At 41.8% G+C, this 26,448-nt stretch overlaps 1 protein-coding gene across 1 annotated transcript in view; it reads left to right on the top strand.

The window, feature by feature from the left end:
- Window positions 1-20,950, top strand: part of LOC139761810 (probable glutamate receptor) — a 27,183-nt gene extending 6,233 nt beyond the window's left edge. The window contains exons 2-15 of the mRNA XM_071686298.1: window positions 1,119-1,228; window positions 3,561-3,738; window positions 4,915-5,024; window positions 6,983-7,158; window positions 7,893-7,994; window positions 8,989-9,065; window positions 9,511-9,753; window positions 10,133-10,260; window positions 11,956-12,077; window positions 12,741-12,969; window positions 13,357-13,505; window positions 14,064-14,153; window positions 15,961-16,127; window positions 17,381-20,950. Of these exons, the coding sequence (XP_071542399.1) occupies window positions 1,174-1,228; window positions 3,561-3,738; window positions 4,915-5,024; window positions 6,983-7,158; window positions 7,893-7,994; window positions 8,989-9,065; window positions 9,511-9,753; window positions 10,133-10,260; window positions 11,956-12,077; window positions 12,741-12,969; window positions 13,357-13,505; window positions 14,064-14,153; window positions 15,961-16,127; window positions 17,381-17,714 (2,160 nt within the window). The 5' untranslated portion in view covers window positions 1,119-1,173 and the 3' untranslated portion in view covers window positions 17,715-20,950. The remainder of the gene's footprint in view (window positions 1-1,118; window positions 1,229-3,560; window positions 3,739-4,914; window positions 5,025-6,982; window positions 7,159-7,892; window positions 7,995-8,988; window positions 9,066-9,510; window positions 9,754-10,132; window positions 10,261-11,955; window positions 12,078-12,740; window positions 12,970-13,356; window positions 13,506-14,063; window positions 14,154-15,960; window positions 16,128-17,380) is intronic.
- The last annotated feature ends 5,498 nt before the right edge of the window (window positions 20,951-26,448 follow it).

Raw genomic sequence — 26,448 nt, 5'->3', positions numbered from 1 at the left:
CCAGCCTTTCGTGTGTAGGGAAGCAGACAGTAGGCTATAAAGAATGGTAGCTGGAACGTCTGGGAACGAGCCACGCCCACAGCTATCCTGCTCTGAGGCTAGGCTAGAGATGATATTAATATTTACTGGGGAAAAAACGTGTCTCGTGCATAAATCATGTCTTGAAATGTGGCGGCAAGTGACTGGCGTGGGTTGTGTCCGATCCAGACCTCCTCTACTGCTTACTTATTTATGTTCGCTCAGCGTACAAGATGATATTCTCTCTCTCTCTCTCTCTCTCTCTCTCTCTCTCTCTCTCTCTCTCTCTCTCTCTCTCTCTCTCTCTCTCTCTCTCTCTCTGTTCACTCACATGTTAGTATGCACTAAAACATGTGTTTCTATGACTCATTACCATGCCAATCCAAATTTCCCCAGTCTGTCTCTTTATAACTGAAATCTCTCGCTATCAGTACTTTCCCATCTTTGTGAAGTGGGTATTCGATTGCTTCGTGTTGCATCCTGATTGTTCCTCCACTATTTTCACTGTAAATACGCTCTGGATTTTTGCGATTCTTTGGAGGATGATATAACATTAACACCACTTGTTCCCTATATCTAATCCTCCCATTACGTATTGTCTCAGTGGGCAATCCTCCACCATTTCCTGAAGCTAAAGCCTGTCTTCTAATAAGGGGGCAAATCCTCTCTTTCCTTTGCCTTCTCTTTCCCTGTTTATGATCATGTACCCCTCTGGGCACAACGGGTGAGACCTTATCTCTTCAGTAAGCTTGTTTCCACAACTCCAACAATGTTAGGTGTATTCTCTCTTATCCTATCATTGAATTCCTGCTCCGCCTGCCAGAGGTTACTTGAGTAAAAAGTCATCCGTGGTGAGAGTGTATCACTGGTATTACGGTCTCGTCAAAGAACTTCTCATTTTATATGAGTCCACATTTTCCTGCTGCTGGAAGTAGCGCAGCCTTGGGCCTCAGGAGGCTCTGAAAAGACGTCCTGGGTAATACCAGGAATCTTCCTCAGACCGAGGTTGTTGGGTAATCATGTATGTACAATATTTTCAACATGTTTATCAACTATCTATTGTGCAATAACGTTGTAGCCATGCTGAACCTTCCCTGCAGGTGCAGCACACAACAACACCATCGACCAGCAGCCCTGGAGGACCGGCAGCCCGTGATGTTGCCAACTGTCATCTTCATCTGGGTTACCTCCTGCTTTGTCTTTCCATTTCGTGAGTAGGAAGTATTTTTCATCTTTAGATAAGGTCTATGTGGTTTGATATATTTCTAGTAAATTTCTTAGATTTCGGGCAAGGAAGACGGTTCACAGATGGGAAAAATATTTTGATATTGATAACTGCAAAATTTTGCATATCGATTTTAAAACCCAAAAGGCAAGCTACAATATGAATTCTGTTGAGCTACAAAATGTAAATGGGTAAATAGACTTGGATGTAGTAATCTCTGGTGACTTCATCTACCTGGCCTCCCCATCCTGAGGTGCTCCCCACCCATCTACCTGGCCTCCCCATCCTGAGGTGCTCCCCACCCATCTACCTGGCCTCCCCATCCTGAGTTACTGTCCACTCCCCAGCCACCCACCTGGCCTTAGATCACATAGGCTAACGCTGCACAAGGTACAGTTTTGGGTGGCGAGATCCGTCAGTCATGAGACATACCCGTGCATTAAATATAACGAAGGATGTCCACAACTTATGTCAAATTGTTGCATGTTGGATCAAGAAGGTACAGTCCTGCTTCTTCTGGAGGAGTCTGTGTTCCACAACGGAGGTCGACCCCAGTTTCATCTCCACAGGTTGGCAAAAGGTAGGGACGCTCATTTCTTTAAATGTGGACACATTACCCCGTTATCTCGAGCGTTAAAAGAAAGAATTGTCCTCAGTGCGACGCGAATTCCTTAGCCTACCAGGCACTGTTTACAGGGCCGTTCATAATGCATAATTGAGGCGTATTTTGAGGTAGTGGCGACTTTATCATGCAATTGATTCCACTATGTAGCCATAAAGGACGATCTTCGCCAAGTTTATAAAAAATGAAAATGAAAGAGTGTAAACCCAGTCGTACGGCCGCAGAAGTGTCAACGATTGTGATATATTCCGTTCATTTTCATCAATATATTGCTTTTGGATACATAACACCACGATTTAAGTTGGTGGTTGGGCGTTTTACCGGTAAGGGTTCGGATTCGTTGGTTCGTGAAACACTTTTCCTGTCAGGGTCGAGACCAGCCTGGGGATTTGATGAGTCGGTACGAGCGAAGCTTGGATGGTTAGTGAAGGGTTGGCCAGCGATATGTTGTTTACAGAGAAAGACGAGACACAAGTCTGACTTTTGTAGCAGCAGAACGACTAGGGAATCAGGAGGCGAGGAGCTCACGTATCCCTCTTTCTCTCACTGTTGGAGTGAGCCTTGAGCGCTGATTGCATCCCTGGTCTGAGCTGTGACAGTGCCAGTGGCTTCCGCGTAACGTTATCTCCCATAACCGTATGTATGTTCAACGATGATGGTGACCATGTTTTTGCAACGTGTCAAGCGTCTTCCGCTTCCATGTGCCAGTCATACGTTAGCGTCGATTATTATCACTGATAAGTCATTTAAAACTATCATCATGAAAATGTAACGTTGTGGAGATAAGGAAAATCATTGGATTTCATAAAGCACCTGTGTGTGTGTGTGTGTGGAGACCTGGTGTGTTGTTTCGAGGGCTGGAGGTATATTTAGCGTCCGTCCAGGGTTCGTTGAATTTCGTTCTCCAGTGGACGGTTAGAGAAGGGTTCGTGTGGAGATTGTGGACAGCTTGAACTGTGCGCGTGGGACTCGGACGAACCATAACGGGTCTAGCCCGTGTTGCTGACTCGGGTCATACATACTAATTGTACTATGCTTTAGGGATGAACGTACGTACAGTGTGTGCGTGAGAGTACATAAGGTCCCGGGTTTGTGCCTGAGCTACCGACCAACCTATGGGGTTGTTGACGTACCAACTGTTGGGAAGAGCATTCATATCGTACAGGACTTACAGGATTAAGTTTAAGTCACGATTGCCTTCCAGGCTAGTGTGTTTTACGTGCGTGTTTTTTTCATGGGTTATAAGTGACTTGTTGTCAAATGAATTTTCTGTTTATTTGGGTGGTTTTTACTTCACACTGGGCAGAGTTAATTGATCTTAATGTCTATCTCGAAAACTAATCTTAATTCCTCTCTCATTAAACCTAAATTACCGGGGTAGATTCAACACATGCTGTTGTTCCACTTGCCGGGCATGAGCTGGTCTGTTGACCGCTACTCCTCTAGACGTAACACCTGCCACTGTCCACCACACGTGCAGTCGTATGCTGACACTATGTCTTGAGTTCAATCTTTCTTATCATCGCCTTTTAGATTTTTTTTTCCACTTTTTCCATCACTCAAGGACCAGCTTCGATTGGAACTTTTCTCCGCATCTGGACCTTGTCACATCAATAAGATAAAGTATTGAATTAAAGGCATCATTTCCCCCTTCTCTAATCGTAGATATTTTTACTCTCTGCTTATCATGTTCAGGAGGCGAGACAATAGCAGTCACCAACAACAGCAGCAGCAGCGGCGGGGTAACTGACCTAGACCCCTCCAGCAGCCTCACCCGAGATCGGCCAGCGGACAGTGACAGCGGTGTTGGCCTACTCGTCCACAGCGGCGCCACATATCTTAAGACCGGCCTTACGTCCTCCGTAGCATCAAGGTGAGTCACCTGGACTATGACCAAGCAGTTGTTCCCTACGACTGCGACGTGTATCTAATGATGATTATCTAGTCGTTAGTATTGATTAGACCTAACATACCTCGCACCTCCGTCCTTGGTCCTCGCATATTCACGGGCCGCCAGTCGAAGTCGAGCTCATAGGCTTGAAATCCTCATTGTGGCAGTTGGTCCACAATCAGCCCAGCTATTCATCCTCCCTGAGATTTCGTCGATAAAATGGGTTCCTGGCTCACGCTAGTATATATATATATATATATATATATATATATATATATATATATATATATATATATATATATATATATATATATTATTTTGCTTTGTCGCTGTCTCCCGCGTTTGCGGAGGGCCAGAAATCCTCCCCTCCTTGTATTTTTAACTTTCTAAAATGGGAAACAGAAGATATATATATATATATATATATATATATATATATATATATATATATATATATATATATATATATATATCGTCAATTAGATGGCCTTAATTAGGACATTCAGTTGTGAGTGCCGTCTCAACAGAAAAAAATAAGAATGTCAATGGTTGAATTCTTTTTGTATTGATGATACTAGTGATAATGATACTTCAAGTATTACTACAACCATTACTACTACAACCCACTCAGCAGTTAAACAACACTCTCATAACAGTAATCCCACAGCAACCACTATACCCTAGGCTACAGACTCACGACCCCCTTCATAACCCTGCCTCCAATTACCCAGCCAAAACTCTGATCCACTCTAGAACCTCACAGCCACCACCACAACCAAAAGTTGAACCTCACAACCACCACCATAACCATACTACAAACCAATGATCACCACCATAACGAAAATTATAATTCCAAAATCACCACATACCTAATACTATAACCTCACAATCACCTCCACAACCAATACTATAACCCCACAATCACCACCATAAACAATATCAAAACCCCACAATCACTTCCATAACCATTACTATAACTCCACAGCCACCAACTTCACGAATACTAAAGCTCCACAGACACCAGTATAACCCACATTGCCACCCATAACCACAACAATATCCCCGTCTGTAACCTCACTACCCCACCATCCTGCACAACCTACTGCCACAATAACCCTATAAGCAGCCCACTCATAGTTGTTCCCATGGTTGTGGCAGACTGACGATGGAGGAGAGAGAGGCTAGGCTGCTGGACGAACTGCTTGGGTTCCTCATGTCGACCTCAACAGGCAGACAGCTCTACCTCCTCCACGACCACTCATCCTCTGGTAACTATAACTCTCCATTCTGGAAATACCACACGTTTATAACTATAGCTTTACCCCCCCCCCCCTCCCAAGACCTTAACCTGCTTCCTCACTTTCCACACCCACAGTCCATCACAACTCTACCTTGCTTCTTCGACCTCCCATTCCACCGGTACCTACCTACCTACCTACAGGTCTACGTCCTCCTCGTCCTACCGTCCACTGATGAATTCCTGGGTGCCACCTCAACAACTTCATACTCAGTGGTGAAGGAAGTTTATACTTGAATGTATTTTTTTTTTTTTTTTGTAACGGAAAGAATATTCACGTAGTTATCTAATGCATATATTTTTTTTTTATACTGAAGTTAATGCATGTTAACTCAGCCAGTCACTAATCTTCAGCCTTCACTGTACTAACATTCAACATACAACACTACTGTTGTATACATATGGACCTGCACCATCCTGAGACATCCAGATGGCTGAGAGCCTACAGTTGATAGAGGAGTCTGATGTGTTGTAAATTAACACAACTGAGTGGGTTTAAGGTGTCTTAGTCTCACAATACTGAAGTGTTTGCTGTGTCATAAGCATGCACCACAGGGGACATTGCTTTTCTCGTCATTCTACACTACTGGGGGACTTCAGTGAATAGTAAGCTGGACTTCACTATTCCAGACCCTTGGCAGTTACAGGCTAACTATAATTTCTTCCAGGAAGGGGGCCCCAGGCTTGGGGCCCATCAACTGTCAGGGTCATTTATCCCGTCAGCTTCAAGCTACATCATCCACCAACCGCAAAATTCTTTAACCCCATCTTCAGGAGTTAAGAATAATTCTATGACCACATACACTCTCCCTTATTCCAACTGACTATCTTTGAGTGGCTAATTGATTAGCAATCAGCTGCTAGTTTGATAAGGCATGGCCACACAAGTGACCTGTTTTCGAGCGCAAAGAAAAAGCAAAATGATATCAATGAAGGAGGGGAAATACATGCAGCAAAGGTCAAGTGGAGCGAGTGGTGAGGATCGACTGGGAGAGTTTATCATACGACATGCTCCAGACTCGACGCTTCAGTAAGATATGTCGAGCTAGAGCTTCGGTTTATGTGATGGCAGTAAGCCATACAAGGATGAATCGATTCTTTGTGTAAGGGAAGCAAGTGCTCAAAAGGGATTTTCGGCATCTGCATGCGACTCCTAGTTTCACAGACGTAATCATGGCTTATTGTACATTGGAATTTCTTAAATAGATAAGAAGTCACGGAAATACAAATTATGGTTGTAGTGTCGAATGTTGGAATTTTGGAGCCATCAAAGGAAACGGGAAAGCGATAAGGTATTCTAAAAAGATGAATTTTAAATAAACCTGGTTTTAGAGGCGTTACATATTACTATCTCGTGTCTGCACGTGAGAAGCCTTGCCCACATCTGAGTTGAAGGTATTCGTGATGAGATGTAGATCGAGTAAGAGCAGTAATACATCAGTAATGTAAGCTTAAACCAATATACTTCATTTGTGTAAGATCACAACACGCCAGTATACTTCAGTCGTGTAAGCTAACCACACACCTGTATGCTTCAGTGGTGTAAGCAAACATAGCATTCGGTGCAAGCGGTGCAAGGTTGTGTCTTCTGTTTACGACACAATAAATCTATTTAGTGATGAGCTTTTGGGACTTGGCAGGGTCTCCTTTGCTTTCCTACTGTATTAATTGAGTGTAAACATCTGGTTATCCTTAGAGTGTACGTACTAGACTGACGGTGTAGAACATATTTGTTGATCTTGTTCCAAAGGGAAGAATCGTCTCAAAGTATCAACTGTGGGAGGATACGCCTGGGCAGCGAGTTGCGACACCCCCGCCTTGGCTTCAGCTTAGGTCACGTCACTCCAATGCTATGGATAGCCCCAACACTTGATTAAAGACGGTTGACGGGAAACCACAGAATTATCGTATGGTGACGTGTCGTTCCAGTTGTGTCGTCGGCGATGGTGACGAGTTACCAGAGGTGGGGGCAGCTGATCATCGTCAGGTACACGTCCGAGCTTGAGGAGATGGAGGCCACTGTGCGCTCACACTTGGACGTCTTGACCCTCAGGGACGTCTTCGTTGTGTGCTCTGCCGCCCACACAATCCACGTCTTCACGGAGGTACTCGTCACTGGTCTGTCTTCAGACACCCATGTCTTAGTTAGGAACACGTCTCCATCACAAGCCATACCCACGTCTTCACCAGAGCCCATGTCATCGTGTCCATGTTCCACTTATTTCTCTGCTAGACGCACGCCACCATTATCGCCTACCACACCTACATTCACACAAGGCACACGCCACTCCACCTACCAGGCAGGAGACACACCCAACACTACTTGTCATTTCGTCTGCCTTGCACAACCCGCAAGAGGCGAGGCGGCTGTGACGATACAACCTCACTCATAACCTGGAATGATCTGTCATGGCAACACGAAGTCAGAGGTCGTGTCTTGTCCTCACAACAGCAGGTCAGGGTGGTCATGTGTCTTATCCTCCTGGAGTAAACGCCTCCATCCAAGTCTCAAAGTCCATGTTAATATCATATACTGAAGGTCGTATGCTGACTTCCCTATCTCATTCCCTGTGGTAATAAAGATATGAGGAACATGAACTGCCTCATATCAGTCAATAAAGATACTGGGGAACATAAACGGACTTAGGTTTTAAGGTTATTTCCTCTTCCAGGTTTTTTTTTAAAGTTCTTTTATACTAGGTATATCATGTTCCCCTTTCCCAGGTCCTATGTTAACTGCGTGACTACCCTGGCTCTGTGTCAAGTCCCTTGCCTCCTCCCCTGCTATATGCTAATTTCCTGGCCTCTGTCTGTCCTGTTAACTGTCTGCCCGCCCCAGGTCCGCAGGAGGTCGCTGGAGTCAGCATTCGTCCGGTGGTTCGTGGTCCTACAGGAGGATGTCACCCAGGAGATACTGAGCACCCTGAGGGAAGGCACGCAGGTGAGAGGGAGGGAATGAGGAAGTATACAGCCCAGAAATTATGGCAGAGCCTGAAGGACAAAGATTATATAAACTACAAACAAACCTGAGATCTCTACAACAGAGTAATCATGGAATACTCAGGGAATAATGTTCAGTCTCCTCTGTCCTGTCTCATATATATATATATATATATATATATATATATATATATATATATATATATATATATTTCTTTTTTTTTCTTTCAAACTATTCGCCATTTCCCGCATTAGCGAGGTAGCGTTAAGAACAGAGGACTGGGCCTTGAGGGAATACCCTCACCTGGCCCAATTCTCTGTTCCTTCTTTTGGAAAAAAAAAATACAAATATATATATATATATATATATATATATATATATATATATATATATATATATATATATATATATATATATATATTATCCCTGGGGATAGGGGATTAAGAGTACTTCCCACGTATTCCCTGCGTGTCGTAGAAGGCGACTAAAAGGGGAGGGAGCGGGGGGCTGGAAATCCTCCCCTCTCGTTTTTTTTTTTTTATAATTTTCCAAAAGAAGGAACAGAGGGGGCCAGGTGAGGATATTCCAAAAAAGGCCCAGTCCTCTGTTCTTAACGCTACCTCGCTAACGCGGGAAATGGCGAATAGTTTAAAAGAAAGAAAAGAAAAGATATATATATATATATATATATATATATATATATATATATATATATATATATATATATATATATATTGGAAAGGATCAGGTATCATGTATTTCCTAATAACGTTGAGGAAATATCAAACACAATAGATCTGAGTGCAATTTTGTGTAATCACACGTGTTTCATTTTCATCGCGCTTATTAGCAAATGTTAGATCACGAGCATCACTGTGTTTCTGATATGTAAATATCTCTCTGGGGAAAGGGTCTGTCTTGTGTGCGAACAAGTACACAGGAAAGTGTCATGAGAGTGTCAGGGTGTGGCAGTGAGTGGCACTATCTCCGGCAGGTGTCGGCGGCCGTCAGAGGGTCAGAGGGCCTCTACCACTTGCTCTCCTCCCACGTCGACAACAACAACAGGGTGACGTAAGTGTTAAGTGAACACTTTTGAAACGTAGTGTATGAGGCCATATGCTCTGTACACACACACACACACACACACACACACACACACACACACACACACACACACATACAGCTTCAATCTAACCATTGTAGATATTACGAATAAATGAACTAATAATATTCACATCCACTTTTACATGTGAAAGTACTACCACCACTGTCACCAGTGGCACCACCACTACCATGACTTCCACCACTACAACCACCACCACTACAACCACCACCACCACAACTACAATTTCCACCACTACCACTATCAGACCTGGTGAGGCCACTGAACCTGCAAGCTCAAAGTGAGTCACGTAGGAGGGTGAGGCCACGCTGGAGGGTGAGGTACTTTAGGGCACATTAGAGGTACGTCTGAGTGAATAGCGTATGTCTGTTGACCGGTCCATTACCTCTGCAGGTTGGAGGATGTGGGCTGGTGGGCCTGGAGTCCCAGTGACGACCACGAGAGCTTCCTGTCTGAACCTCTGCACGGCGAGCTGAGTCTCGCCTACAGCGACTTCGGCGGAAGGAGGCTCAAGGCAGCGGTGGTCGACAATGAGGCCTTCTTCGAGGTGACAACGACCGCCGACGGATCCATCCAGCCACTCTCAGGAATAGACTTCCAGGTCCTCAACACCCTCAGCCAAAAACTGAACTTCACGTGAGTCATCTTCACACACCTGTGTTTCACATCTCCAGTCCCGGCCACACAAACACCGAGGGTTCCCTGCCACTCTCTGCACACTCAGGAAACCCCTTGTTTTGTTTTGTTTTTTTCTTAGTTCTGACAACGAACAAAAACAATCTATCTCATTATTCCTGGAGTTATCTACCTTCACCTTTGTCCCCTTATTGACCAGCCTTAGAATAAACAACAATACACTCAGTCGAAGTGGTACTCGAGGGTTGGTGGGCACCTCTCTCTCTCTCTCTCTCTCTCTCTCTCTCTCTCTCTCTCTCTCTCTCTCTCTCTCTCTCTCTCTCTCTCTCTCTCCTTTAGTGTCTAGTGACCCGTTGACAACGGCGACCTCTCGCTGCAGGTACCAGCTGGTGCTGGCCGAGGACAGGCAGTGGGGAGGTGTGCAGAAGAATGGATCTGTCACCGGTATGATCGGTCTGGTGGCCAGGCACCAAGCTAACCTGGCCATCAACGAAATCACCATCACAAGTAAGTCTTGAGCAAGAACCAGTTCCCTCACATTAGCGTGATTACTTACGCAAATGAAGTTGGTAAGTTGTAAGTAGAAGGTTGCAAAGAACAGCTACTAAAGTCCCAACTATGGTTTGTCTAAAGTGGTGCCCGAATCCATCCCACACTTTTCGTCTCATGATTTCTGGTCTCATTTTCTGTAAGTAAAACTGAGCTCCAAGCTTAGGTTAAACATCTCCCTACGTACCTCATCTTCATACATTATCTTCCCTTTCTCTCCCTTCCCTCTACCTGTTCTAGTTGTACACCTTAAATATAAACATGAAAGTCCTTCATGCTTTTAGCCTCATCGTTCCTGGTCTGGGATGTGAAGAATTCCTGAAATCCCGCCCCTTACTCCTGCCAACCAGAGGGAAGGCTCAGGCAATACCAGTGACGTCCTCTCTCAAGACCCTTTACCCTCTGATAGACCTGACTTAGTTTTCGTTTATTTCAATATTTGCTGTTTTACTGCAAACCTTTCCTTCTGTGGAACATCTGGTCAGTCCTATCCTTGTGTACTACATCTTCCACATATTCAACTTTGTAATGTCTTCAATGATGCATTTTACATCTTGAACTAGAACCTTCTGTCATGATTCCGCTTTAGATGAGGAGTCCGTGCTGATCCCTTTAGAAGTCAGCAATGGTTCCCCAGTGAACTCACTTTAGACAAGTTTACTTTGAACTCCAAGGTAAGTTACTGCCTTACCTCGAGTTATGCTTCTGTCTCTGCTGAGTGCATAGTAAAGGTTATGGTAGCGGAAATGGAAGCGTTTATTATCTCTTCCTTTAAGACTGTCTCTTCTTCTAAACCATAACTTTTCTTTCAAAAACCATTCTTGCTTTGAGGCCATTCGTGCAGACGATCTGGTATTTTGGACTTGGAAACATTCTGCATCGCCAGAGATTTTTCCAGATTTGTTATTCGTGAGGCCAGGGATTCCTCTACCCTAAAGTAATGTGATAAACTCTATTCTCCCTCCACTGATCTTGTCTTTCGTCAGAAGTGTATCTGATAACTTATGTAGTAATACCTTCCTTTTCTTTTTTTCCCCACCCAGACGATGCCTCAGCCGTCTCTCCTAAAGGCAGAGTTCTTGTATATGTCTCTCTTTTCTCCTCTAACTCCCTTCCATGAGTTTTTCTGATCATCTTTAAGGTTTTCGCAAAGTAAGATTCACTGATAATTTTTTTCTTGTCTTACGACTGTCTGGTCATCCTCTCTAAGGATTTGGGGACTCTTGTTGTAACCCTTGATGTAGAAAAAGCCTCCGCAACTTTTCTATTTCCTTTTCAAGTTACTTCCTAGACATGTGTACAACATGTCTTAAACCCTTGTACGAGATTAGCCTCTGTGCTGGGCCCCGGAACCCTCCGTAATAACGTCCTGAATCAAAGCTTAACACTTGTATCAAGTTCCTATATCTCGAGACTCACTCCGTCAACCCATATGATAACCTTTTAAGCTTTATCTTGAGACCCTGGATCCTCCCAAGACTCCTGCAAAACCACATGTTTAAGTTCCCGACTCCTGACTTTTAAGTCATCAAACCACTCAGATTCTTAAGCTATGAATATTTTCATGGTGCCTGTAACCTCCAATGACTCTAGCTATACCCTTGAAATGACCCTTGACCCTTGGCATTGAGGCAATGACCCTCACACACACAGCTGGACGCGAAGAGGTAGTGGACTTCACAGCCCCGTACTTCCTCGAGTCGACGACGCTCATCTCCCGAGCACCAGAGAAGAAGAATCAGTCCTTTGCCGTCTTCTCTCCCTTTACACTAAGGGTAATGTTTATCCTCGCCTCTTATACGAGTATGTTTGAGTACCTACTTGTTCTGTACGGAGAGAGAGAGAGAGAGAGAGAGAGAGAGAGAGAGAGAGAGAGAGAGAGAGAGAGAGAGAGAGAGAGAGAGAGAGAGAGAGAGAGCTACACTCTTGACAGCAACCCTCGGGTGGCATCAGAAGTGGTAGCACACGGCTCGCTGAGCTGCCACTGTCATGAGAACATGTTGCGATGATGACGGTGCGCTGATGATGGCCACGTCAAATGTCTTTGGATGTAATTTATCTAGGTAGTGGTGAAGATACGTTTGGCTGTATCTCCCTCCATAGTAAACTTGATGGTGAGTGACAGAACCGAGGTGGACTCATTGCTTCTGAAGATTTTGATATTTGTAATGTTCGTATATAAAACAAATTACTGTCTTTGGAGTCGTCGTTCTATTAAAAGCTATTTAGCTATTTTCTGTAATAAAAACACTATTTTCTCAAACTTAAGAACTCTGCAAATATATCTGTCAATTACTTGAGTTTTTTAAGTCTAGAAAACGGAAATACTTGGATCTTGATTTCTTGACCCTGAGCCTGACATTGTCATTCCTTACTTTTATATCCTTTTATTTGTCTCCCTGTCTCTCACCCCTGCGACCTGCCTCACATCCTCTCAGGTGTGGTTACTGGTGGCGGCGGCCACGCTGGCCATGGGTCCTGTGCTCAGAGTGGTGGCATGGTTGAGGCAACACTACATCCTGGAGGCTCGTCCTCAACACTCGCTCCAAGATTTCGCCTTCAACATGTTCCGCTCGCTGGTGGTGCAAGGCAACCTGCTCCTCGCCTGCCACTGGGAGCAACGCATCGTGTTCTTCACCTGGTACTTCTTCTGCTTCACCGTCTATGGTGAGTCCACCGGGACTGTAGGCACTTTAGGTCGTTCATGGTGAGTACAAACACTGTAGAGATATATTCATGGTGAGTACAGACACTGTAGAGGGATATTCATGGTGAATACAAACACACTGCAGAGAGATATTCATAGTGAGTACCGACATTGTCGAGGCATATTCATGGTGAATACAGACAGGCACTATAGAGCTATTCATGGTAAGTACAGACACTGTAGAGAGATATTCATGGTAAGTACAGTTACTCTAAAGAAGGTTCATGGTGGGTCGAGTGATCGTAATGACGAAGAATTTACATCTGCTGCAAATACTTTTGTCTGTGTGCCAGTGGAGGCAACACACACACACACACACACACTAACCTTGATCCTTCCCACTGCAGCCATGTACGCTGGCACCTTGACTGCTTTCCTGGCCATTCCTGCCTACGAGAAGCCCATCGACTCTCTATGGGACTTGCTAAACGCCGTCAAGCACAAGAACTACAAGCCTGTCGTTGTCTTGGGTACCAGCAACGAGTTCATATTCAAAGTAAGAAATACAGACAAAAGACAAAGGATTTTTTCACTTGGTATATGCAATCGAAAATGTTCGCAAATTTTCTTGGAATGAAAGCTTATGAAATAATATATTCATCCATTACAATAAATCCAAACTAAGGGTACTCGATGGCAAGTGGAAAGTGAGCGTAATTAATTCTGCTAAGATCTACTATATACATAGTGGAAAATTAATTGTTATGTATCATTCAACACTTTAATGATCAATTTCAAAAATGTCCACTTAGATATGCAATACGTTTAAAGATACAGAAATGCATGTAGAAAGTTGTTAATAAAGTATGTAGACATGAATTTTGGTTTTATGAATAGTATGTCAACAATAACTTTAAAATCTAGTTGTGATTTTATACAAATGAACATGATTTTCCATTTCCTTCTATTTATATTATGATGTTACAACCAGTACGTCGCCTGAACGACGATTGGTTGTTTGTCAGAGCTATTTTCATGTTCCATAGAATGCTCAACAAATGAGTTCTTTTAACAGTTTGAAAAATCCTTTTTTGTGTGTTTGTGTGTGAGACAGGAGGCGAAGCGTGGGATCTACAGAGACCTGTGGCAGGTGTTCGACCACAGTGAGGGTTACGTGGACACCTACAATGATGGCATGGACAAGGTCAGTGATAATTTCCTTTATGACTGGCTAATTTCACGCATACATCAGTGCAAAGTTTTGCTCAATTGTGTAGTAAATATAACTCCTGTGGAAATATCAACTGAATTAGAAAACCTATTAACTACTTTGCAATATATATATATATATATATATATATATATATATATATATATATATATATATATATATATATATATATATTCTTTGGTTAAGGCAGTTGTATACCTCAACTACGAGCATAAATCTTAATTTCTGAAGCACTGACTCTAGTTTGGCTTCAGAAGCCACCAAACCACCGTTATTAGAGGAATTTCTAGCATCTCCAACAAGCTTTGCCAAGATATCAAGATATGTATGAATGGCATGTATGAATGGATTTTCTAAGAGCATGTATGGAGCAAAGACTTGCTTTGAACACATACTAAAAAGAAGATAAATATATTGAAATAAAATGCAGCTGGAGCGTTTTTGTATAAAACAACGGTGAACTATGGCTATTTTTTCAAAAGTTCTTGGGTTCTATATTTCATTCGTATTTAGAACTGTGATATTTTCTGCTACGCAAATTCGAAATTGTGGGTTTAGCAGTAATCCAGAAGTCGTCCTTCTCACCCGCTGATGCTTTTGACGTGTTTATTGTTGCAGGGATTATATTTTAGGAGATATATTTGTGCACGTAAGGGTAAGAGAGATGTGTGGAAATAAAAAGAGCGTGGTTGAGAGAGCAGAAGAGGGTGTTTTGAAATGGTTTGGGCACATGGAGAGAATGAGTGAGGAAAGATTGACCAAGAGGATATATGTGTCGGAGGTGGAGGGAACGAGGAGAAGAGGGAGACCAAATTGGAGGTGGAAAGATGGAGTGAAAAAGATTTTGTGTGATCGGGGCCTGAACATGCAGGAGGGTGAAAGGAGGGCAAGGAATAGAGTGAATTGGAGCGATGTGGTATACAGGGGTTGACGTGCTGTCAGTGGATTGAATCAAGGCATGTGAAGCGTCTGGGGTAAACCATGGAAAGCTGTGTAGGTATGTATATTTGCGTGTGTGGACGTGTGTATGTACATGTGTATGGGGGGGGGGGGGGTTGGGCCATTTCTTTCGTCTGTTTCCTTGCGCTACCTCGCAAACGCGGGAGACAGCGACAAAGTATAAAAAAAAAAAAAAAAAAAAAAAATAATTGTTGTAATATTCATACTTGTACCTGTACATTTGTACCCCGTACATGTGTTTGTTATAGTTGATGATGCCGATGAAGATATTTCTGAAGTAGTACTTGTGGTTGTAATTGTATTTTGTAGACACTATCATTACTGCATGAGAAACTGAAAAGGCTGGTTGGGAAATATCTAAGCTGTTTGTGCAGTATGTGGTAAATGATAGTAGAATGGGGACCAAATAAGTTAGTCTTATATTTCTAAGATATGTGTATTTTACACAAAGTAATTTGAAAAGACTCGACAGAATGACTTCATAGTGTCCATATTTAGTAAATGTCATATGAGTATAAAAATCGGTAAAATGAAATCGATGAGCCCGATATTATATATATATATATATATATATATATATATATATATATATATATATATATATATATATGGTCTGACTTCCTGCATTACTGTTGTGTTCACACTACTGTACCAATAGCATTCTTGATAAACTATTTTGTTATGAAGTCCAATAACTCCTGACGGCCAGTATTGTCACTCACTACTGTATCAACATGATCTTATGATATCCTTTGCTCTCTTGATTTCATGCTACTCGGCCATTTGTTCTCTTTCACAAGCTGCTCCCTCTTTCCCTTAGGTGCTTAAGGGGAAATACGTGTTCCTGAACGCCCAGCTTGGTGCTGAGATAAGGGCGGTGACGCGCGGCCGCCATAAGTACTACTTCGCCAGAAACGCCTTCTATCCACAGGGTTACGGCATCGCCTGCACCAGTGGCTCGCCCCTCAGGAGGGTCTTCGACAAAATGTAAGCCTCGTCGGTCAGGTCAGTTGTAAAGAATTCTATATTAAGACCCCGTCATACTCTAGAGGGCTTGTGAAAATTTAGGAGGTACATCTGCATGTCGACTCATCGTCATATCTTCCTCCAAAGGAGCAAAGAAATTATTTCTTATTTTCATTGATGTTTCTCACAATAAGATCTTCTCAACTGAGACATGCTGAAGATGAAGGGTGTAGCGTAAGTTGCCACTACCCTGACTAGTATGAGCTAAGTGAAGATAACGGTTAGGGAAAAAAGGGTGTAATGACAATAAGGGCGCAAGGATGGTGAGGATGCACAGAAGATGGTTTTTGACCTGATCCACAAGAGTGTAATGGAGTATTGAAGATGAGGATGTAGTGAAGATGGTTTCTCACCTGCACGGAGGGAGACATTCTGCATTTACATGTGAATGTTGACATTTCCAATTTAAGACAGCTTAAGTACTAGATATATTTGAGATCACCATGAAAACATTTCTCCATAACCGTAAGTTATCCTCTAATCATTCCGTTACACAGGATGATTACTACATTAAGAACAGAGGAGTGAGCCTTAGAGGGTGTATCCTCAATTGGTCCACCTCTCCGTTCCTTCTTTTGGAAAATTATAAACGGGAGGGGAGGATTTCCAGCCCCCCGCTCCCTTCCCTTTTAGTCGCCTTCTACGACACGCAGGGAATACGTGGGAAGTATTCTTTCTCCCCTATCCCCAGGGATAGTAATATATATATAATATATATATATATATATATATATATATATATATATATATATATATATATATATATATATATATATATATTGGATCAAGGTGGTATAAAAACAGGATGGAGCTGGGGTATTATTGTATCATATCTTTCGGCGTAAAGTCTTTGTTCACATAGGTCAACATCAGAGAAAAATACATTGTTTAAATCATCAAACGTCTACTTTGCTGGGCGTCTATAAGGGTTTTCCCCTGACTGGCTGGTGCCGACTGCCGAAAGTAACTTGAGCCAAACTTCGGCCAATTGGGGCATAACCCGGCCTGCAAAGTAAAAGTTGATCTCCATTCAGACAACGTATTCTGTCTTGATAATCTGTGTGAACATGGCTTTACGCCAAAACGCAGCAGAATAAAACTCCAGCTCATTTTTTTTTCACCATTTTCATCCATTCATTTTTCAATGTGTAATCATACACACACACACACACACACACACACACACCAGTCTAAAATCTTCTGGGCTTCAACAGACTGACTCAGATGTCGGCTGCGGGTCTGGTTCAGAAGTGGACGAGAGACGAGATAATGAAAGCGGCTAAGCGTGACAACGATATAGCCACAGGTCCAGGCGCCATCACGCTACGTCACTTGCAGGCGGCCTTCTTTCTCTTGGTACTCGGTTACTTACTGGGGGGGCTTGCCCTCCTGCTGGAGAGGATACGCCACCGTCGCCACGCCACCACACTCGGCCATGTAGGACAAACCACAATTGAAATGATGAAAGAAAAATCCAAGAATCGCGAACATATGGGAAAGTTGTCAGAATCTGAAAAGTATGGTGACATGAACATAGAGATCAACTAAAAAAGCCCATATTGGCAAACAAGTGCAGTACGCTACCGTCATCTTCAATACAGAGGGAGATTCCACTGGACACATCTTCAGTATGCCCACAATAAACCTAAATTCTTTTTATCCTAAACACCCAAATTCACTTCAATAAATGCTACATCATCATCTCTGCACCCTGAACAACACTGACTTTCTACCTACCACTTATTATTATTATTATTATTATTATTATTATTATTATTATTATTATTATTATTATCATTACTGCTACTACTACTACTACTACTACTACTACTATTTTTTTTCTTTTTTTTTCAAACTATTCGCCATTTCCCGCGTTAGCGAGGTAGCGTTAAGAACAGAGAACTGGGCCACTGAGGGAATATCCTCACCTGGCCCCCTTCTCTGTTCCTTCTTTTGGAAAATTAAAAAAAATTGAGAGGGGAGGATTTCCAGCCCCCCCGCTCCCTCCCCTTTTAGTCGCCTTCTACGACACGCAGGGAATACGTGGGAAGTATTCTTTCTCCCCTATCCCCAGGGATACTATTATTCCTATAAATTTCGTCAGCCGGCCTATGGCCAGCGTTGTACCTAACGTGAATCATTCTGTATGTCAGGATAGATACGATATCTACCCTCGTTGTTAACTACATCTCACTACACCCTCAACCTCATTAACTTGCATCTTCACAACACTCGTTTTCAGCACACCAGTTTAGGGTATTAAGTTTAGAGAATGTATGTTTTTCCAGTTGTGTCCCAGTATGAGTCAAGTTTACACAGCAGTATTTTAAGTCCTGGAAATGGATCAAGTACCACGAGCTTGAATGTTGACTTGTATTCTGACCACATCGATTTAGACACTTATGAATACACATACATACCTAACCACTTGCATTCATAATACCCACACGCATACCTACTTATACGTACATTACCCGTGACGAATGCCAACACTTACATGTATACGTGCACACACATACTTCAGGTATCTTATAATCACTGAATTTTCTTACATATTTGTTAGCGAAAAATATTGGTTCTTGATGGTGTGTCTGAGTAGAATTGCTGTAAGAAGAGCCTTTTCTAACTCATTTTTTGATGATTGATATTTATTTTTCTAGAAAATTTTAGTGCTGATCTTGTCCTTATTTTTTTTTCATATCATTGCTTCATGTTAGCTTTTTATATTAGTTTCACCATGAGGGAGGAGCCATCTGAGTAGCAACTGGATATGTTAATGTATATTGTAGTTTAATGTAACATTGAAGTTGCGTTGTCATGATAAGACAGGATTCTCAAGGTGTATAGCTAGGATTTGAATGATTATCTATACAATATTTTTGATTAATGTGATTCTTCAGTGTGTTGTCATAATAATACAGGAATCCTTAGTTTAGGAGGTGTATATCTGGGGTTTGAATGAGTATTGTTTTTACAATATCTTTTTTAGTGTGATTCGCTGGTGCATTGTCCTCATGAGATACAACTCGAGTTTTGGTTTGTTTCTGGGATTGAATGACTATTAATTGAACAATACCTTTTAGATAATGTGATTCTGTGGTGCATCGTCATGAAAAGACACGAGTTTTCAGTTCAGGTATAATTCGGGGATTTAAATGATTATTGATAGTACAATATTTTCAGTTAAGGAGATTTAATAGTTTATTATCAAGTTAAGATAGGATCGTCAAGTTGAGGTGCATTTATGGTATCAAATCGTTATTTATATATTGTGCTTTAAAACATTTTTTTGGACTTTGTAGAGTAACAGACTATGTTCGTTAAATATAAATGTTGAACTCTAGCAGATTCTGAAATTAGCCGAGATCAAATGATTGTAGACTTTCCCGTGGGTGAATCTATCCCCATAGAGGAAACAAGTCAAGGAGATGGATTGAGCATAGGATTAGAATTCCTCTTTGGTTTTTAAAGGTAGTTATGACTAGGACAAGTCATAAGGAGGATCCACTCCCGATGTAAACAACGGTCTGTGAGCCAGAACCACTATATCCTCAAGTTTAGGGTATTTTTATCGTAAGTACTTTTTATTTACCCTCCTCACTTCTGCTGCTTCATTTCATATGTATATTCAGTCTGCTCTTTTATTATTATTTATTATTATTATTATTATTATTATTATTATTATTATTATTATTATTATTATTATTATTTTGCTAGATACACTTAATACCCCTCTCAGTATCTGCCCCTACCAACACCCTCCTTATATTACACTGAAAAAAGAGGATGAATTAAAGAAGGTTACTACATTGGTTTTTAGCTCATGTTAGACAGTGGGGAGCATTTGTATAGTGATATGTTTAAGTAGAACATTTGTCTACAGAAAGTTTGGTTTACTCAGCCTTAATCTTCTCTCCATGAAGAATTTTCTGACTTTGAAGAATCGTTCAGGGAAATTACAGTTCAGATCTCCTGAAGGAAGTGTTTTTTGAAAGAAGAATGTGCTTGTCTGTAACTTACATCAAGGCTGGAATGGTTAAGTATAATGGAGACCCAGTTTAGTCTTGGATTTATATATTCAACCAATGTGTGGGATATACCTCTGTGGACTTGGTATCAAAGCTTAATGGGTTGTTGTTGGATTGAACAGGGAAGTTTAGTAAGGCCATTGAGTAAAGTGCAGTTGGTCCTGAAATAGGATATCCTTAATTGCAGGGTTGCTGAGAAGAATATTTGGTTATAGTTAAGAAGAAATGGAAAGATTGATAAGTTTACCGAAAGTTTCAATCTTAAGCGATCATATCATGAATATCTGCAAGACCATATGGATGATAAGTTAGGTTGTATTGAAATGCTGTAGCATGCAGATTTTCTCTGAAGCAAATACCATTTTCAAGGCTAAGACAGGTCCTATGCCACCTAGGCAGGTGAAGGAGAAGTGGATGGACAAGATAGCAAAAGTGCTGAAAAGGGGAGATACCCAAGTAGTATGTACTTGGAAGAATTTCTTGAGTGTGCTGCATGTAGAAGATATGACTTGGTTTTTGAAATAGACAGGGAGAGCACCAGGAATACCAAGGCAAAGGATATTCAAGGTGCAGGAAATCCCAGAAGCAAGGAAGTATGCTTTAATGTACCATTTCAGAACCAATGCTTTAATGTGCAATTTATGAGAATTTATGCTTTAATGTGCAATTTATGAGAATTTATGCTTTAATGTGCAGTTTATGAGTACCTTTAAATTGCAGTGCCCAAGGGTACAAGATAAAGCATTAAAATTTGCTGGATCAAGTGTTTCAGTCCATTAGTCAGGAGTCTAGCATGAGGGTCATTATATCTATGAGGAACAGGCTTTAGTAGCAAAAAGCCTGCATTTGGGCCTTCCATAGGTGAGTCCACATATATAAACAACTCCTATGAAGTCATTGCTGTCTGGGCTAAGGGGAAGGGTATGTGCAAATAGGTTATCCATACATGTTCTGTTGTGCCTGGAAAGTAACAAGACTTCATGTTCCAAGATTTTTGGAGCTCTTCTTGTTCTAGAGGGCTTTAGAGCAACAGAGCAACCTGGTTCATGGGAACTTTGAACTCTGGTAAAGACTTGGAGGTTCAAGCTTGAAGTGACTATTTTAAGGGACAGAAATGCTCCAAAAGGTCTGTGCAGTTTAAAACTTATTAGCTTATGCACAAATGTCAGGATGACCTTAAGGGGCTAAGTATACCTAAAGTATATAGTACAGTTATTATCCTGAATGGTCATGATGCTGCTCAAGTTTTGACACCCTTGGAAGTAAAATGAGTATAGAACAGTAAGCCTTTTGCAACTTATACTTCTTGGATTGGGCCACAGATGGGCTTGTGGTTGGTGGAGTCATTGGTACAAATGTTTCTTGTAATTTCATCCTGCTTGGTTAGCACGAGAAGGAAGTTTAGAGGCCTAAGTAGAGCGGTTCTGGAAATTGGTCATTGTCGAGTGCAGAAGTTCGAATCCTGGATGCGGCAGTCAGTCCACAGTCAACCTAGCCGGTCATCTACCCCCAGGGGTTGATCAATAAAATGGATATCTACCTATCTGCCTTATTCTAAGATATATATATATATATATATATATATATATATATATATATATATATATATATATATATCTACCCCAGGGGTTGATCAATAAAATGGATATCTACCTATCTGCCTTATTCTAATATATACATATATATATATATATATATATATATATATATATATATATATATATATATATATATATATATATATATATATATTTTCTTTCTTTTCTTTCAAACTATTCGCCATTTCCCGCATTAGCGAGGTAGCGTTAAGAACAGAGGACTGGGCCTTGAGGGAATACCCTCACCTGGCCCAATTCTCTGTTCCTTCTTATGGAAAAAAAAAAATGAGAGGGGAGGATTTCCAGCCCCCCGCTCCCTCCCCTTTTAGTCGCCTTCTACGACACGCAGGGAATACGTGGGAAGTATTCTTTCTCCCCTATCCCCAGGGATAATATATATATATATATATATATATATATATATATATATATATATATATATATATATATATATATATATATATATTTATTCATTTAATGTATGTATGATTCATGGTGAGGTGCCTGAGGATTGGCGGAATGCTTGCATAGTGCCATTGTACAAAGGCAAAGGGGATAAAAGTGAGTGCTCAAATTACAGAGGTATAAGTTTGTTGAGTATTCCTGGTAAATTATATGGGAGGGTATTGATTGAGAGGGTGAAGACGTGTACAGAGCATCAGATTGGGGAAGAGCAGTGTGGTTTCAGAAGTGGTAGAGGATGTGTGGATCAGGTGTTTGCTTTAAAGAATGTATGTGAGAAATACTTAGAAAAACAAATGGATTTGTATGTAGCATTTATGGATCTGGAGAAGGCATATGATAGAGTTGATAAAGATGCTCTGTGGAAGGTTTTAAGAATATATGGTGTGGGAGGCAAGTTGTTAGAAGTAGTGAAAAGTTTTTATCGAGGATGTAAGGCATGTGTACGTGTAGGAAGAGAGGAAAGTGATTGGTTCTCAGTGAATGTTGGTTTGCGGCAGGGGTGTGTGATGTCTCCATGGTTGTTTAATTTGTTTATGGATGGGGTTGTTAGGGAGGTGAATGCAAGAGTTTTGGAAAGAGAGGCAAGTATGCAGTCTGTTGTGGATGAGAGAGCTTGGGAAGTGAGTCAGTTGTTGTTCGCTGATGATACAGCGCTGGTGGCTGATTCATGTAAGAAACTGCAGAAGCTGGTGACTGAGTTTGGTAAAGTGTGTGAAAGAAGAAAGTTAAGAGTAAATGTGAATAAGAGCAAGGTTATTAGGTACAGTAGGGTTGAGGGTCAAGTCAATTGGGAGGTAAGTTTGAATGGAGAAAAACTGGAGGAAGTAAAGTGTTTTAGATATCTGGGAGTGGATCTGGCAGCGGATGGAACCATGGAAGCGGAAGTGAATCATAGGGTGGGGGAGGGGGCGAAAATTCTGGGAGCCTTGAAGATTGTTTGGAAGTCGAGAACATTATCTTGGAAAGCAAAAATGGGTATGTTTGAAGGAATAGTGGTTCCAACAATGTTGTATGGTTGCGAAGCGTGGGCTATGGATAGAGGTGTGCGCAGGAGGGTGGATGTGCTGGAAATGAGATGTTTGAGGACAATATGTGGTGTGAGGTGGTTTGATCGAGTAAGTAATGTAAGGGTGAGAGAGATGTGTGGAAATAAAAAGAGTGTGGTTGAGAGAGCAGAAGAGGGTGTTTTGAAATGGTTTGGTCACATGGAGAGAATGAGTGGGGAAAGATTGACCAAGAGGATATATGTGTCAGAGGTGGAGGGAACGAGGAGAAGTGGGAGACCAAATTGGAGGTGGAAAGATGGAGTGAAAAAGATTTTGAGTGATCGGGGCCTGAACATGCAAGAGGGTGAAAGGCGTGCAAGGAATAGAGTGAATTGGAACGATGTGGTTTACCGGGGTCGACGTGCTGTCAATGGATTGAACCAGGACATGTGAAGCATCTGGGGTAAACCATGGAAAGTGTGTGGGGCCTGGATGTGGAAAGGGAGCTGTGGTTTCGATGCATTATTACATGACAGCTAGAGACTGAGTGTGAACGAATGGGGCCTTTGGTGTCTTTCCTAGTGCTACCTCACACACATGAGGGGGGAGGGGGTTGTTATTCCATGTGTGGCGAGGTGGCGATGGGAACAAATAAAAGCAAACAGTATGAATTATGTACATGTGAATTATGTACATGTGTATATATGTATATGTCCGTGTGTGTATATATATGTGTACATTGAGATGTATAGGTATGTATATTTGCGTGTATGGACGTGTATGTATATACATGTGTATGTGGGCGGATTGGGCCATTCTTTCGTCTGTTTCCTTGTGCTACCTTGCTAACGCGGGAGTCAGCGAAAAAGCAAAATAAATAAAAAAGAATAATATTTATTTATATTTATTTATTTATTTATTTTGCTTTGTCGCTGTCTCACACGTTAGTGAGGTAGCGCAAGGAAACAGACGAAAGAACAGCCCAACCCACCCACATACACATGTATATACATACACGTCCACGCACGCAAATATACATACCTATACATCTCAGTGTATGCATATATATACACACGCAGACATATACATATATACACATGTACATAATTCATACTGTCTGCCTTTATCAATTCCCGTTGCCACCACACCACACATGAAATAACAACCCCCTCCCCCTTCATGTGTGCGAGGTAACGCTAGGAAAAGACAACAAAGGCCCAATTCGTTCACACTCAGTTTCTAGCTGTCATGTAATAATGCACTAAAACCAGAGCTCCTTTTCCACATCCAGGCCCCACAGAACTTTCCATGGTTTACCCCAGACGCTTCACATGCCCTGGTTCAATCCATTGACAGCATGTCGACCTCGGTATACCACATCATTCCAATTCACTCTATTCCTTGCACACCTTTCACCCTCCTGCATGTTCAAGCCCCGATCACTCAAAATCTTATTCACTCCATCTTTTCACCTCCAATTTGGTCTCCCACTTCTCCTCGTTCCCTCCACCTCAGACACATATATCCTCTTTGTCAATCTTTCCTCACTCATTCTCTCCTTGTGACCAAACCATTTCAAAACACCCTCTTCAGCTCTCTCAACCACACTCTTTTTATTACCACACATCTTTCTTACCCTTTCATTACTTATTCGATCAAACCACCTCACACCACACATTTTCCTCAAATATCTCATTTCCAGCACATCCACCCTCCTGCGCACAACTCTATCCATAGCCCACGCCTCGCAACCATACAACATTGTTGGGACCACTATTTCTTCAAACATACCCATTTTTGCTTTCCAAGATAACATTCTCAACTTCCACACATTTTTCAACACTCCCAGATATCTAAAACACTTCACTTCCTCCAGTTTTTCTCCATTCAAACTTACCTCCCAGTTGACTTGTCCCTCAACCCTACTGTACCTAATAATCTTGCTCTTATTCACATTTACTCTCAGCTTTCTTCTTTCACACACTTTACCAAACTCAGTCACCAGCTTCTGCAGTTTCTCACCCAAATCAGCCACCAGTGCTGTATCATCAGCAAACAACAACTGACTCACTTCCCAAGCTCTCTCATCGACAACAGACTGCATACTTACCCTTCTTTCCAAAACTCTTGCATTCACCCCCCAAACAACCCCATCCATAAACAAATTGAAGAACCATGGAGACATCACACACCCCTGCCGCAAACCAACATTCACTGAGAACCAATCACTTTCCTATCTTCCTACTCGTACACATGCCTTACATCCTCGACAAAAACTTTTCACTGCTTCTAACAACTTGCCTCCCACACCATATATTCCTAATACCTTCCACAGAGCATCTCTATTAACTCTATGATATGCCTTCTCCAGATCCATAAATGCTACATACAAATCCATTTGCTTTTCTAAGTATTTCTCACATACATTCTTCAAAGCAAACACCTGATCCACACATCCTCTACCACTTCTGAAACCATAATGCTCTTCCCCAATCTGATGCTCTATTGATGCCTTCACCCTCTCAATCAATACCCTTCCATATAATTTCCCAGGAATACTTAACAAACTTATACCTCTGTAATTTGAGCACTCACTTTTATCCCCTTTGCCTTTGTACAATGGCACTATGCAAGCATTCCGCCAATCCTCAGGCACCTCACCATGAGTCATACATACATTGAATAACCTTACCAACCAGTTAATGATACGGTCACCCCCTTTTTTAATAAATTCCACTGCAGTACCATCCAAACCCGCTGCCTTGCCAACTTTCATCTTCTGCAGAGCTTTTACTACCTCTTCTCTGTTTACCAAATCATTCTCCTTAACCCTTTCACTTTGCACACCACCTCGACCAAAACACCCTATATATGCCACTCTACCATCAAACACATTCAACAGACCTTCAAAATACTCACTCCATCTTCTCACATCACTGCTACTTGTCATCACCTCCCCATTAGCCCCCTTCACTGATGTTCCCGTTTATTCCCTTGTCTTACGCACTTTATTTACCTCCTTCCAAAACATCTTTTTATTCTCCCTAAAATTTAATGATACTCTCTCACCCCAACTCTCGTTTCCCCTCTTTTTTTTTGCCTCTTGCACCTTTCTCTTGATCTCCTGCCTCTTTCTTTTATAAATCTCCCAGTCATTTGCATTATTTCCCTGCAAAAATCATCCAAATGCCTCTCTCTTCTCTTT

The sequence above is a fragment of the Panulirus ornatus genome, chromosome 42, assembly GCF_036320965.1.
Source record: "Panulirus ornatus isolate Po-2019 chromosome 42, ASM3632096v1, whole genome shotgun sequence".
Lineage (NCBI taxonomy): Eukaryota > Metazoa > Arthropoda > Malacostraca > Decapoda > Palinuridae > Panulirus > Panulirus ornatus.
This window is presented reverse-complemented; position numbering and strand designations above follow the sequence as displayed.